Here is a 12653-nt window from a genome sequence, read left to right as displayed (position 1 = left end):
TTGGCAAAATGCATTTAAAATAGAGAGTTGCGCGACCGCGAGGCTGCTCTCGCACCAATTGCACAAATCAGGCCACGCGACCGCGTGACCCACGTGTCCGCGTCACCTGAAAAACATCACACACCATGCGACCGCGTCACTCATGCGTCCGCGTCACATGCGCCGCACAGCTTATCCAGATCAGCGCCAACTATCTTATCTTTTCTTCCCCAATCCTAATTTTTCCCTCCCCCTTCTTATTTCTTTCTTCTTCTTTCTCATTTTTCTTTCCTCATTACATTTACATTCTTTCATCCATTGCATTTTAATTTTGTGTATATTTTTATTTTCTTTTCTAAATTTATTATTTTACCATTGGTGTTAAATTTTCTTATTCAACTATTACATCTTTTCTGGTATTATTTTGGTGTTTAGTGACTTATTTTCCACTGTTGGGTAATATTATTTAAGTCAATGTTGATCTTTTCTGATACCTGTATTCCTTTTGTATTGACATGAGCTTATACTATCTTGCATTACCCACACTCTCTTTCCCTTTGTTGAATTTTTGCACTATTGATATGCCGTTTGCTTCTACTGTCTTTCCTCTTGCATGTTGTAGCTACCATGTAATTGAGACCCTCATTATTTGGCATTAACCCACCTAGACTTTATTTATTTTCTTATCTTTATTTCTGGGTTACTTTTTCTTCTTTTTCCTCTTCTTTCAGGCTAGCCACCAAAGAAGGGAAAGGGAAAGCTTCTAAATGGGGAGACAAACAAGTCCATCTGCACAATTCTTGGAGAAAAGCATCAGTTGTCGCAACCCGTCCACTTGCACATCTCAGCATGCACCAAGGACAGTGCAATCTTTAAGTGTGAGGAGGGTAATACCGATCTTCATGGGTTAGTTATTTTCTTCTCAACACCAATATTTTATTTTCTTTGTTTGTTCATTGTTGCATTTGCATGTTTGATTGCATATTTGTTTGATTTTGTGCATATTTTACCACTTGGTTAAAGTAATATTTTCTTTTTCAAGAAACTTTTTATAGCATTTCACTAATTTGAATTAAACTTTTCGAAAAATTTGTTTGAAGAAATATTATACTGGAACAAGGTTTAGAGCTCGAACACAAAACCTGTGAGATTTTGAGCCTATTTGAATTGGTCGCATCTTATCAACCAATATTTTATTTTTTGGTGTGTGTTTTTCTCTCTAAAATTGTGATCTTTGTCTTGCTTAATTCTATATTTCCATTGTTTGATGTATGCATGCACTTATATGATTGAGGCCCTTGTTTCACTAAGCTTACATACCCATATGGCCTTAACCTTTCATTATCCTTTGCAAACCAATATTGAGCCTATTATGCCCCTTTGTTCTTTACTTTAGCACATCATTAACTCTAAGCGGAAAACAATAATTTCCTTAATTTGAATCCTTGGTTAGCTTAGACTAGTGAGAGTGCTCATAAATTAAGTGTGGGAAAAGTGGATTTGGAAACATTTGGTTTGAGAATTGAGTATGTTAGAATTTTCTGAAAATGTGAAAGAATGTTGAGAATATGTTCATGCATTCAATACCTTAATCATATGCCTTGAGAAAAGCAAAAGAAAGAAAAAAAAGAAAAATAAAGGAGAAAAAGAAAAGAAAAAAAGAGCAAATAAATAAAAGGGGGCAAAATGCCCTAAAGTAAATGGTGAAAGCAATGCATATGTACTGTACTCGAAATTAGGATGCATGAATATGTGGAAAACATGGCTAATGGATAGTTAGATGTGATATTATGATTACATGGATTGTCTAAAGTTAGGTGGAAAGTTTAAGTTAATTAAGGATTCAGATTTTAGTCCACTTGGCCAAATACAATCCTACCTTGACCCTAACCCCATTACAACCCTTAAAAAACCTCTTGATATGTGTATTTGTGCATTAAATTTCTGTTGATTGTTAGATGAAGAGAAAGCTTTAGAAAGCAATATTAGTAGAGAATTAAGAGATCGAACCTTAAACACCTGAGCGATTAGAGTGTATACACTTCCGGTGAGGGTTCGATGCTCTATTCTTTGTTCCTGGCTTTCATGAGCTATTATCTTCTGCAAGTTTACTTGTACTTTATTTTGTGATTTGAATTAGTGAATTCCAATTCATATTTGTTCTTAAAAGATTTGTTTACTTTTAACCAAGTAGATAGAAACATCTTAGCATGTAGTTCCATTCATATAGATAGGTTGCATTTCATACATTCTACCATTCCTCTTCACTCTCTTATAGCTTCTCCTGAGCTTAGCATGAGGACATGCTAATGTTTAAGTGTGGGGAGGTTAATAAAACACTATTTTATGGTTTATCTTGTGCTCAATTGAGTGAATTTTATCAATCTTTCATATATTTGTTCATACAAAATGCATGTTTTACATTCTCCTTCCTGATTTTGTGCTATGATTGAAAACATGCTTCTTTGGCCTTATATTTGCTAATATTAATCTTCTCTCATTACCATTCGATGCCTTGATATGTGCGTTAAGTGATTTCAGAGATTACAGGGCAGGAATGACTCAGAGTATGGAAAGGAAGCATGCAAAAGTGGAAGGAATACAAGAAATTGAAGGAACTGCAAAGTTGTCAGCCTGACTCTCTCGCACTAAATTGACCATAACTTGAGCTACAGAGGTCCAAATGATGCGGTTCTAGTTGCGCTGGAAAGCTAACATCCAGGGCTTCGAAATGATATATAATATGCCATAATTGCCCTAATGATAAGTGACGCGCACGCGTGAATCCACACGCATGCGTGGTTCTACAGAAAATCAGCGACCTGTACGGACCAGATTTCGTCCCCAGCGAATTCTAGGTTGTTTCTGGCCCAGTTTTCGACCCAAAAAACACAGATTAGAGGCTATAAAGTGAAAAAATCCATTCATTCATGAAGAAAGCTTTAATAATACACAATTTTAGGATTAGATGTAGTTTTAGAGAGAGAGGTTCTCTTCTCTCTCTTAGGATTAGGATTTAGGATTTCTATTATGTTTAGGCTACTTCTCTTCAATCACAGGTTAAATATTCCTTTAATTTATTTTCTACTTTTATTTATTCCATTACTTTAATTGTCATTTATCTTTTTATTATTGATTTACAAACTTTCCATGTTAGGATTTGAATTTATGTTTAAATGCAATTTGAGTAATTTCAGATTAATGATTGTTTTATTTATGATGCTTTCAATTCAATTTAGATTTATTTTTCTCTTTTGGCTTTGGTTAAGTAATTAGCAACACTTGAGTTATCAAACTCAGCTGTTGATTGAAATTGGAATTCTCTGCTGGTTAATTAGCACTCCAATAACTCTAGTCTTTCCATAGGTGTTGACTAGGACTTGAGGATCAAATTAATTAGTCCACTTGACTCTCTTTCATTTAGCAAGGGATAATTTAAGTGGGAGCAGAATCCAATTCTCATCACACCTGATAAGGATAACGAGGATAGGACTTAAGTTTCTTATACCTTGCCAAGAGATTTTTTTTTATTATTATTAATTTATTTTTCTTGTCATTTAAATTACTTGTTCCTTATTTTAAAAACCCAAAAATATATCTTTTTACATAACCAATAATAAATCATACTTCCCTGCAATTCCTTGAGAAGACGACCCGAGGTTTGAATACTTTGGTTATTTATTTTTATTGGGTTTGCTTTAGTGACAAACAAAACTTTTGTACGAAAGGATTCTTGTTAGTTTAGAAACTATACTTACAACGCGATTATATTTGTGAATTTCTTTACTAGCAGAAATCCGAACGACAATCCCCCCAGAGGAGAGGAAGAAGCCCCCGAAAGAGTCGCTCCAGGCGTACTCTGAGCCCTCGATCGGAGTCAAAGAGCCAAGGGGAGAGCAGGGAAGTGCCAAGGAGATGGCGAGATCCTGTAATCTACACCCGACCTCCGACAAGAAATACTGTGGAGGAAAACCAGGAAGACAGCAGAGAAAGACCGAGGAAAAGGCAACCACCTGTGATAATGGGGGCATCCCCTTTTCCCCATTCGATCCTCGAGGTCCGGCTATCGAAGCACTTTGATAAGCCAACGAACATGAGGTACGATGGGACCCAAGACCCCCAAGAGCATCTAATGGCCTTTGAGTCCAGGATGAACCTGGAAGGGGTGGGTGACGAAGTCAGGTGTCGCGCCTTCCCTGTGACCTTAGCGGGACCGGCAATTCAGTGGTTCAATTCTCTCCTCCAAGGCTCCGTAACCACCTTTTCCGACATCGGTCGCGCCTTCCTGGATCAATTCACCACACGTATCGCTAAAGCAAAGCACCTGATCAACTTGCTCGGGGTGACAGAGAAAACTGGCGAACCGACTAGGAAGTACCTGGACAGGTTCAATGACGAGTGCTTGGAGATTGACGGTCTAACCGACTCGGTGGCCAGTTTGTGCTTAACGAACGGTTTGCTGAACAAGGATTTCAGAAAGTACCTCACCACCAAGCCCATGTGGACAATGCAAGAAATTCAAAACGTAGATAGGAAGTACATCACTGATGAGGAGGTTGGTCAGGTCGTGGCAGCCAACAAGCAGCAGCCCACCTACAACCATGCCTGCTAGCCCGGTAGCGGGGAAAGGCCTAGAGAATACTCCAAAGTCGGAGCTCCAGCTAAAAACTTCAAGCCGTTCCCCGGGTAGGGAAGTTTACCAACTGTACCCCTTTGACAGCCCCAATTATGGAAGTCTATCAGCAGATCGCCGACAAATACATCCTATCGAAACCCCGGCAACTGAAAGACAGGACGGGGGGAAACAAAAACCTCTATTGCGATTACCACAAGGGCTACGGCCACAAGATCCAAGATTGTTTCGACCTAGAAGATGCCTTGGAGCAGGCGATCCAGGAAGGAAATTTGGCAGAGTTCTCCCACCTTATAAGGAAACCCCGAAGACGGGATCGTGATTGGTCTGGCGATGACAAGAGTCACACCGTGAGGCAGAGACAAGAACCGGAGGAGGATAATGAGTGCGGCCTCACCATCGTGAACATCGTGGTCGGGAGAGACGTGGCTCCTAGGTCGAAATCTGCAAGCAGGAAGGACGCCAAAGTCTTGGCTGTGTCATCGTCCAGGTCTGCCCCTCCCTCCAGAAGGACCGTCAATATCATTCGGACCCGAGGACCAATGGTTTGACGACTTACCGGAGAACCCTCCGATGGTGATCACGGCTAGAGTCAGAACTGGCTTAGCAAAATGAATCCTAGTGGACACTGGGGCCGACTCGAACATTATGTTTCGCAATGTGTTTGACGCCTTGGACCTTCAAGACGCCGACCTAAAGTCCCATCGACATGGCGTAGTCGGCTTGGGGGACAACTTTATTAAACCAGATGAGATAGTCTCCCTACCAATGTCCATAGGAGGAGGAGGAGGGAAGAGGTCGGTAATGGCGAAGTTCGTAGTCTTGAGAGACTCCACGGCCTACAACCTCATTTTGGAAAGAAAGACTATCAACGAGTTCGGGGCAGTGATTTGTACAAAGTTGTTGATGATGAAGTTTGTCGCAGATGATGGGTTAGTGGGATCCATCAGGGGAGATTTGTAAACGGCAGTCGCGTGCAACAACGCCAGCCTCTCCCTGAGAAAAAAATCCAAAGAGGCATTCGGACTTTTCCTCGCCGACCTGGATGCCAGGGTTGATGACAAACCCAAACCGCAACCCGAGGGGGACCTCGAGAAGTTTAGGGTCGGCGACTCGAAGGAAAAGTTCACCTTCGTGAACAGAAACTTGCCCCATGACCTGAAAGAACCTTTGGTGGAAATGATCAAGGCTAACGGTGAGCTATTTGCTTGGACGCCAGCCAACATGTCGAGGATAGACCCCCATTTCTTGTCACACCACCTAACTGTGAGAGCAGAGGCCAAGCCGGTGGCCCAAAAAAGAAGGAAAATGTCCCAAGAAAGGTCGGAGGAGGTGGCCAGGCAAATGGCCAGTCTACTAGAAGCGGGCTTCATCCGGGAACTCGACTATTCGACTTGGCTGTCGAATGTAGTTCTGGTTAAAAAGCCCAGCGGGAAATGGAGAATGTGCGTGAACTACTCTGATCTTAATAAAGCGTGCCCGAAGGATTCTTTTCCCCTCCCTAATATAGATGCTCTTGTAGATGCGGCGATGGGATATCGGTATCTGTGTTTTATGGATGCTTATTCTGGTTACAACCAGATACCGATGCACCGACCAGATGAAGAGAAGACGGCGTTCATAATGCCAGGGGGAACATATTGCTACAAGGTGATGTCGTTTGGTATGAAGAATACAGGAGCTACGTACCAAAGGCTGATGAACAAGATATTCAGCGATCTTATAGGCAACACGGTGGAGGTGTACGTAGACGACATTCTAGTAAAGACAACCAAGGTTGGGATCTCATCGATGACCTGGAGAACGTGTTCACTTCTCTTCGGCGACACGGCATGAGGCTTAATCCACTCAAGTGCACCTTCGCCATGGAAGCTAGGAAATTCTTGGGGTTTATGATAACCCAAAGAGGAGTAGAGGCCAACCCAAAAAAGTTGAAGCGATCCTACAAATGAAGAGACCGAGATGTGTAAAAGATGTCCAGAGGTTGGCAGGAAGACTCACCGCACTATCCCGCTTCCTCGGTGCGTCAGCAGCTAAGGCCCTACCAATCTTCAACTTGATGAAGAAGGGGATAGCATTCGAGTGGACCCCGGCGTGTGAAGAAGCCTTCAAGCACTTCAAGGAGATAATCTCGGCACCACCTGTTCTCGGGAAGCCTAAGAACGGAGAAGCACTATACCTGTACTTGGCAATAACCGATGAGGCGCTGGCGGCGGTCTTGGTACGAGAGGAAGGAAAGATCCAGCAACCAATCTATTTTGTAAGTAAAGCACTACAAGGAGCGGAGCTGAGGTACAATAAGCTGGAGAAGCTAGCATATGCACTCCTGACCTCCTCCCGCAGGCTACGACAATACTTCCAAGGACACCAGGTAATTGCCAGGATGGATCAGGCAATCTGCCAGGTACTCCAGAAACCCGATCTGGCATACCGAATGATGACATGGGCTATCAAACTATCCCAGTACGACCTGCAATATGAACCCAGGAATGAGATTAAGGCTCAAGCCATGGCCGACTTCCTGGTAGAAGTAACAGGAGGCTCTACCGAGACACCGAGCATACGGTGGAAGCTCCATGTGGACGGAGCCTCCAACCAAACGTTCGGGGGAGCAGGGATCATCCTGGAAAATCCAACCGGAGTCGTATATGAGCAATCAGTCAAATTCGAATTCCCGGTATCAAAAAATCAAGTGGAATACGAGGCCCTTCTGGGCAGCCTAGTTCTTGCAAGAGAGGTCGGAGCCACCAGAATAAAGATATGTAGCGATTTGCAGGTCGTGACGTCATAGATCAATGGGACATACCAAGCTAGAGGTTCGCTATTGCAAAAATATTTGGAGAAAGTCAAAGAGTTGAGCAAGCAATTCGAGGAAGTCACAGTGCAGCACGTCCCGAAAGAGAGGAACACACGGGCAGACCTCCTATCAAAACTGGCGAGCACAAAGCCAGGAACGGGGAACCGATCTCGCATTCAAGGCTTGGTAAAAGAACTAAAAGTGACCTTGCATTTAACCCAGGCAGATTCCTCCTGGATGGACCTGATCACCGATTTCCTAGAAAGCGGAAAACTCCCCAGTAACGAAAAGTTGGCAAAGATGATAAGGAGGGAAGCGGCCAAGTATGCAATCATACAAGGCCAGTTGTTTAAGAAAGGGCTTAGCCAACCCCTATTGAGGTGTCTGCATCCCGACCGAACGGACTATGTGCTTAGGGAAGTCCACGAGGGATGTTGTGGCCACCACATCGGGGGAAAGCCTTAGCCAGAGAGCTCATCAGAGCCGGTTATTACTGGCCCTCTATGATGGCAGATTCTAAGGAATTCGTGAAAAGGTGCAGAAGATGCTAGGAGAACGCCAACTTCCACAAAGCGCCAGCGGCTGAACTAAACCTACTAATGGCCTCCCGGCCATTCTCGCAATGGGGAATCGACCTGTTAGGACCCTTCCCGGTTGGGCCAGGGCAGGTCAAGTACCTAATATTGGCTATTGATTATTATACCAAGTGGATAGAGGCCGAGCCATTGGCCAGCATATCCTCGGCTAATTGTCGGAAGTTTATGTGGAACCAGGTAATAGCCATATTTGAAGTCTCGGAGGTTGTTATCTCGGATAATGGGACGCAGTTCGCCGATAAGAGGTTCGGAGAGCTTCTTGCCGATTTAGGCGTAAAGCAGAAATTCTCATCAGTTGAACATCCCCAAACCAACGACCAAGTCGAGGCTACGAATAAGGTCATCTTGCAGTGTCTCAAAAGGAGATTTGACCAGAAAAAGAGAGCATGGGCGGACAAGTTAGCCTCGGTCCTATGGTCCTATCGCACAACTCTGCAGTTGTCTACCGGGGAGACCCCCTTCCGACTTACCTATGGGGTAGATGCAATAATACCCGTGGAGATTGGTGAACCGAGCCCACGACTACTCCTGGGAGGAGTCGAAGAGGCCGTAGAAAAGGACTTGGTGGATGAAGCTAGGGAGATAGCCCACCTATCAAAGACGGCGTTAAAGCAAAAGAATGGCCCTGCGTTACAACGCCAAAGTACTCAAGAGAGAGTTTGAGCAGAGCGACTGGTTCTACGACGCAACGATGTTGGACCCCCAACACCTGGGGAAGAAAAGCTAGCGGCAAATTGGGAAGGCCCATACATGGTGAAGGAAGTTCTTGGCAACGGCACCTACAAACTGGAACGGCTTGATGGCAAAGAAGTACCGAGAACTTGGAACGCAAGTAATCTAAGGAGATTCTATCCCTAGCAGCCGGGGCACACTAGGCAAGTAAGCGTTTTACCGGTTCAACCGGTTGAGTAAGACCTATATTGCTATATGTGGGATTGTTTGCCCTTTGTTATTTATTTGCCATTACCATATATTCATATTACTTGACATTGCTAGTTTATTTCCAATTAGTTTTACTTAAAACTCGTTATCTCTTTATTTTGCGTTCAAAGATTACTCGACCAAATTATTTTACCAGAATGATCAACGACAGAACAAGACGGTACCCCGGGACTGATCACCCCGGGAACCACTAAGATAACAAAGACCGCAGTCAAAACGGTAAGAAATAGTGACTAGGGCACTTACTGACAAAACGGTGAACGAGCGATTTGTTACATTTACGCCAAAATGGCAATTGAGTTTACCAAAATAAAGTATTCAAAGATCTACATACGCCAAAACGGCAATCAAGTATACCAAAATAAAATATTCAAAGATCTACATATTACAAAAACCAAAGTACAAAAGCAAGACCACGTCACTTCTTTGGCATGTCAACAATTTTGCCATCTTTGATAGTCTTGAAGACGCCAACAGTCGAGGTATCGAAATCGGGAGCCAGCAGCTTCATTTGGGCCTTCAAGGCCTACTCAGTCATCAAGATAATGCTCTTCCCTTGCCTTACGGTCTCCTTGTACTTCCTTTTCAATTCAGCCATTTCGTTCTTGGCCGTGGTTGCCGATGCAAGGGCCTCATCGCGCTCTTTCTCAACCTCTTTCACCCGGCCCTGACCAGCGTTGAGCTGACTCTCCAAGTAAGCTCCCGCTTCGTAAGCTGCACCACGGCAGCATCAGAGGTCTTGACCTTCTCCTCGGCGCTAGCTAGCTGCTCCCGAAGCAATTGGACTTCAGCCTTATATTTATTATTATCTTGGACAGAGGACTCGAGCCTGTTCTCCAATGACCGTGCACCTACCAGGGCAGATTCCACTCTCCTCGCTATGGCGGCTCCCCGGAGCAAGGTACGGTACATCCACCTGGCCTGGGCAGAGAGATCCCCATCATGGAAGAAGCCCTCCGTGCCGAGAAGCAGTTGGAAATCAATAAAGTTCCCGGCATCGAAGTTCTTCTCCATTACTGTAAGAACTCCCTCGGGGCTAGAAGACAACTTTCGCTTCCTCGGGTTGTTAACGACAATTACCTCTTTGTCCTCCACCTCAATCTCTGGCTGAGGATTCAGACCACCGCTACTCCCGATCACCTCACCCTGAGTAGGTTGGGATTGAGCCCCAGCCTCGACGGCATTGCTGGGAGGCACCTCCTGATTCTCGGTATCCGGTTCCTCGTCGGTATTGCCAGCAAGGAATGTGTTGAATAAAGCATCAAGCCCAACCTAGTCGCAAGCCATCGACACTACATAAGCAGATAAAAACTCGTTAGTCGGTAAAACGGGTAATAAAACAACAAAAATAACAAACAAGCAATCGATCAAGCGACCACCCACCAATATAGCCTCTAGCCACATCCTGATCCCCCATAAGGAGGTGGGGGTTTACGTGGTTCCTACCAAAGATGGCCAACAGGACGTCGGCAACCTTCTTGTTCTCAACCGACAACCCTTTATACGTCACCTTGGTGAAGGCATTGGACCCCGCTCCAAAGCTCCAATAAGTCGGAATACGACGTTCACCATCCAACGTCAACCAAAAGGGATGCCGACCGTCGATCGGATGAACCTTGAAATATTTGTCCTTGAAACTGTGGTAGAGATCCTCGAATAGAGCAAAGATCCTCCGACCTTGAGCCGATCAGAAGGACATAAAGCCTTTTTTTGGCCTTCCCTTCCTTAGATGGGTTGGTGAGGGTAAAGAGAAATAAAAACACATCGACGGAGGCCGGTAACTCCAAGTATGCACAAACCATCTTGAAACAGCGAATCGAAACCCAACTGTTCGGATGCAATTGAGACGACGCTACGTCACACCAGTTGAGCAGCACCATTTGAAAAGGAGAGAAGGGGATACGAACTCCAGTTGAGTGAACATCGCCTTGTAAAACCATATCCAATTGGCGATCCGGGGGGCGTGTAGGTTTAATTGGTATATCCGCTCATGAGCGGCAGGAATGAAGACCTCATAATTGGCTTCCTCGTCACTCCCGCCACACAAGTAATCGGCTTGTCGAAACCAGTAAGCTCCTCCAAGTCCATCTGGTTAGGAGAATCCTTCACGTCCGAGGTTACCCAGGCGTACCGATCATAAGGTGCTCTCGCAGCGGGAACCCGTGCAACAGGACAATGGGCCATACCTACAGTGGGGGCACCACTCATAGTTAGTCTAAGAAATCCGGAGATCGGGCCTGGCCCACAAACTACAGTTTGCCTATTCAATAGCTACAGTTAAACTAGGGATAAATCTATGGCCAAAGTAAAGCAAAGCCTAAAAAATCAACATTCTGGAATGGTAACCCCCCTAAAATGCATCTACCTAACACTAACGTCCTTCAACACGCAACACAATCCAGAGGAACAGCACGCATACAAAAGTGAAATAGAAAAGCAAGCAGCATGGACAGCAAAGTAAAGCTATACAGAGTGAAGAATGGGAGATGGAACTTACCAAGATGATCGTGCTGATCTGAAGAAGCCAAAAGTTGAGGGAGACTTGAGCGAAGCAAGGAATTGTAGTGAAGGATTCGGAATGGAAAAGAAGAATGCGGGTGGAATGCGATGATGGTATGGAAAACTGGAAGGGAAACTAACCCGAGAAGCGCAAAAGGCAGGCGTAGCACGATCATTTCACGCGGGGTTTTGAATAACCCATTATGAGCATTAAATGCTTAGCGCGAAAAATGAGGCGAGAAGCGGTGCACCCCTAAAACGAAGAAGCTCACCGCGCAGGAGATGCGTTCCGAGCACGAGCGATGTAACGACCCAACTTCCAGTACGTCATGATCGTACCAAAAGTAAGGAGTTACTAACCTATTTCCTTTATTAACTATTTAATATTGAGCCTTTAGTTCGATATCGCGTTTCTATTTTATAGAAAATTCCAGAAAATTTTGTTTTTAATTATCAAAATCATATATCAAACATTTCAAAGTAATAATAATCACATAATTATTAATAATAATATCTGTTATACAAAAGATTTCAAATAAAACTCAGATACAAATCATATCCCTCTGTATAAAATAAAAATCTTAAGCAATAAGGGCGAGGGAACTCTATGAAAGCAAATTAACTCATACACTTAACTTATAAATAAATTCTATAATCGCCCGCAGCTTCAAATTGTGTCTTCGAACATGTGTCACTGAAAGGGGGAAGATTTTGGGGTGAGAACAAACCACACGTTCTCAGTAGGGAATGAGAATGCCGTAAAAGTAGTGATTAACATGCAAATAATTAACTTTGCTTAATAAAACTATCTTGGTCAAACCCTTTGAAATACTTTTTAATCTTACTTTAGGTAAATAATTACTTTCTTTAAATTCCTAAACCCAAAACAGATCTCAATCACAAAATTTGTCATATTAAATATCTTTCAGCCTCATAATTGATTCTCAGTCACAACAAACAGTTATTAATCATCTCTATACATTCACAGACGACTAGAACAAGTAAGAAACTCAATTCAACACACAAACAAATCACAATAAAATAAACAACACAATCACAGAGAAGTAATACAAGCAAATACAACCAAATACAAATGCACAACCACTATGATGCATGTCTGTCCTAAGCAGGCCATGAGCTCACGTGTTGGTTTACACCCTGCAGCCCGACATTACCTAGGAACAAGTCCCAGATATGGCTTCCCTTT

At 43.6% G+C, this 12653-nt stretch overlaps 2 protein-coding genes across 2 annotated transcripts; both read left to right on the top strand.

Moving 5' to 3' along the window:
* The first annotated feature begins 4072 nt into the window (after positions 1–4072).
* LOC112778196 (uncharacterized) lies at positions 4073–4591 on the top strand. Its single transcript, XM_025822547.1, has one exon. It carries the CDS (start codon positions 4073–4075, stop codon positions 4589–4591), a length of 519 nt encoding a protein of 172 aa, XP_025678332.1.
* A 1969-nt stretch (positions 4592–6560) lies between these two features.
* LOC112778195 (uncharacterized) lies at positions 6561–7874 on the top strand. Its single transcript, XM_025822546.1, has 2 exons — positions 6561–7289; positions 7404–7874. The coding sequence occupies exons 1-2, from the start codon at positions 6561–6563 to the stop codon at positions 7872–7874; spliced, it is 1200 nt and encodes a 399-aa protein (XP_025678331.1).
* The last annotated feature ends 4779 nt before the right edge of the window (positions 7875–12653 follow it).

This window comes from Arachis hypogaea, chromosome 19 (genome assembly GCF_003086295.3).
Source record: "Arachis hypogaea cultivar Tifrunner chromosome 19, arahy.Tifrunner.gnm2.J5K5, whole genome shotgun sequence".
NCBI classification, from domain to species: Eukaryota; Viridiplantae; Streptophyta; class Magnoliopsida; order Fabales; family Fabaceae; genus Arachis; species Arachis hypogaea.
The sequence above is the reverse complement of the archived record's forward strand: the minus strand, read 5'-3'. Positions and strand labels throughout refer to the sequence as shown.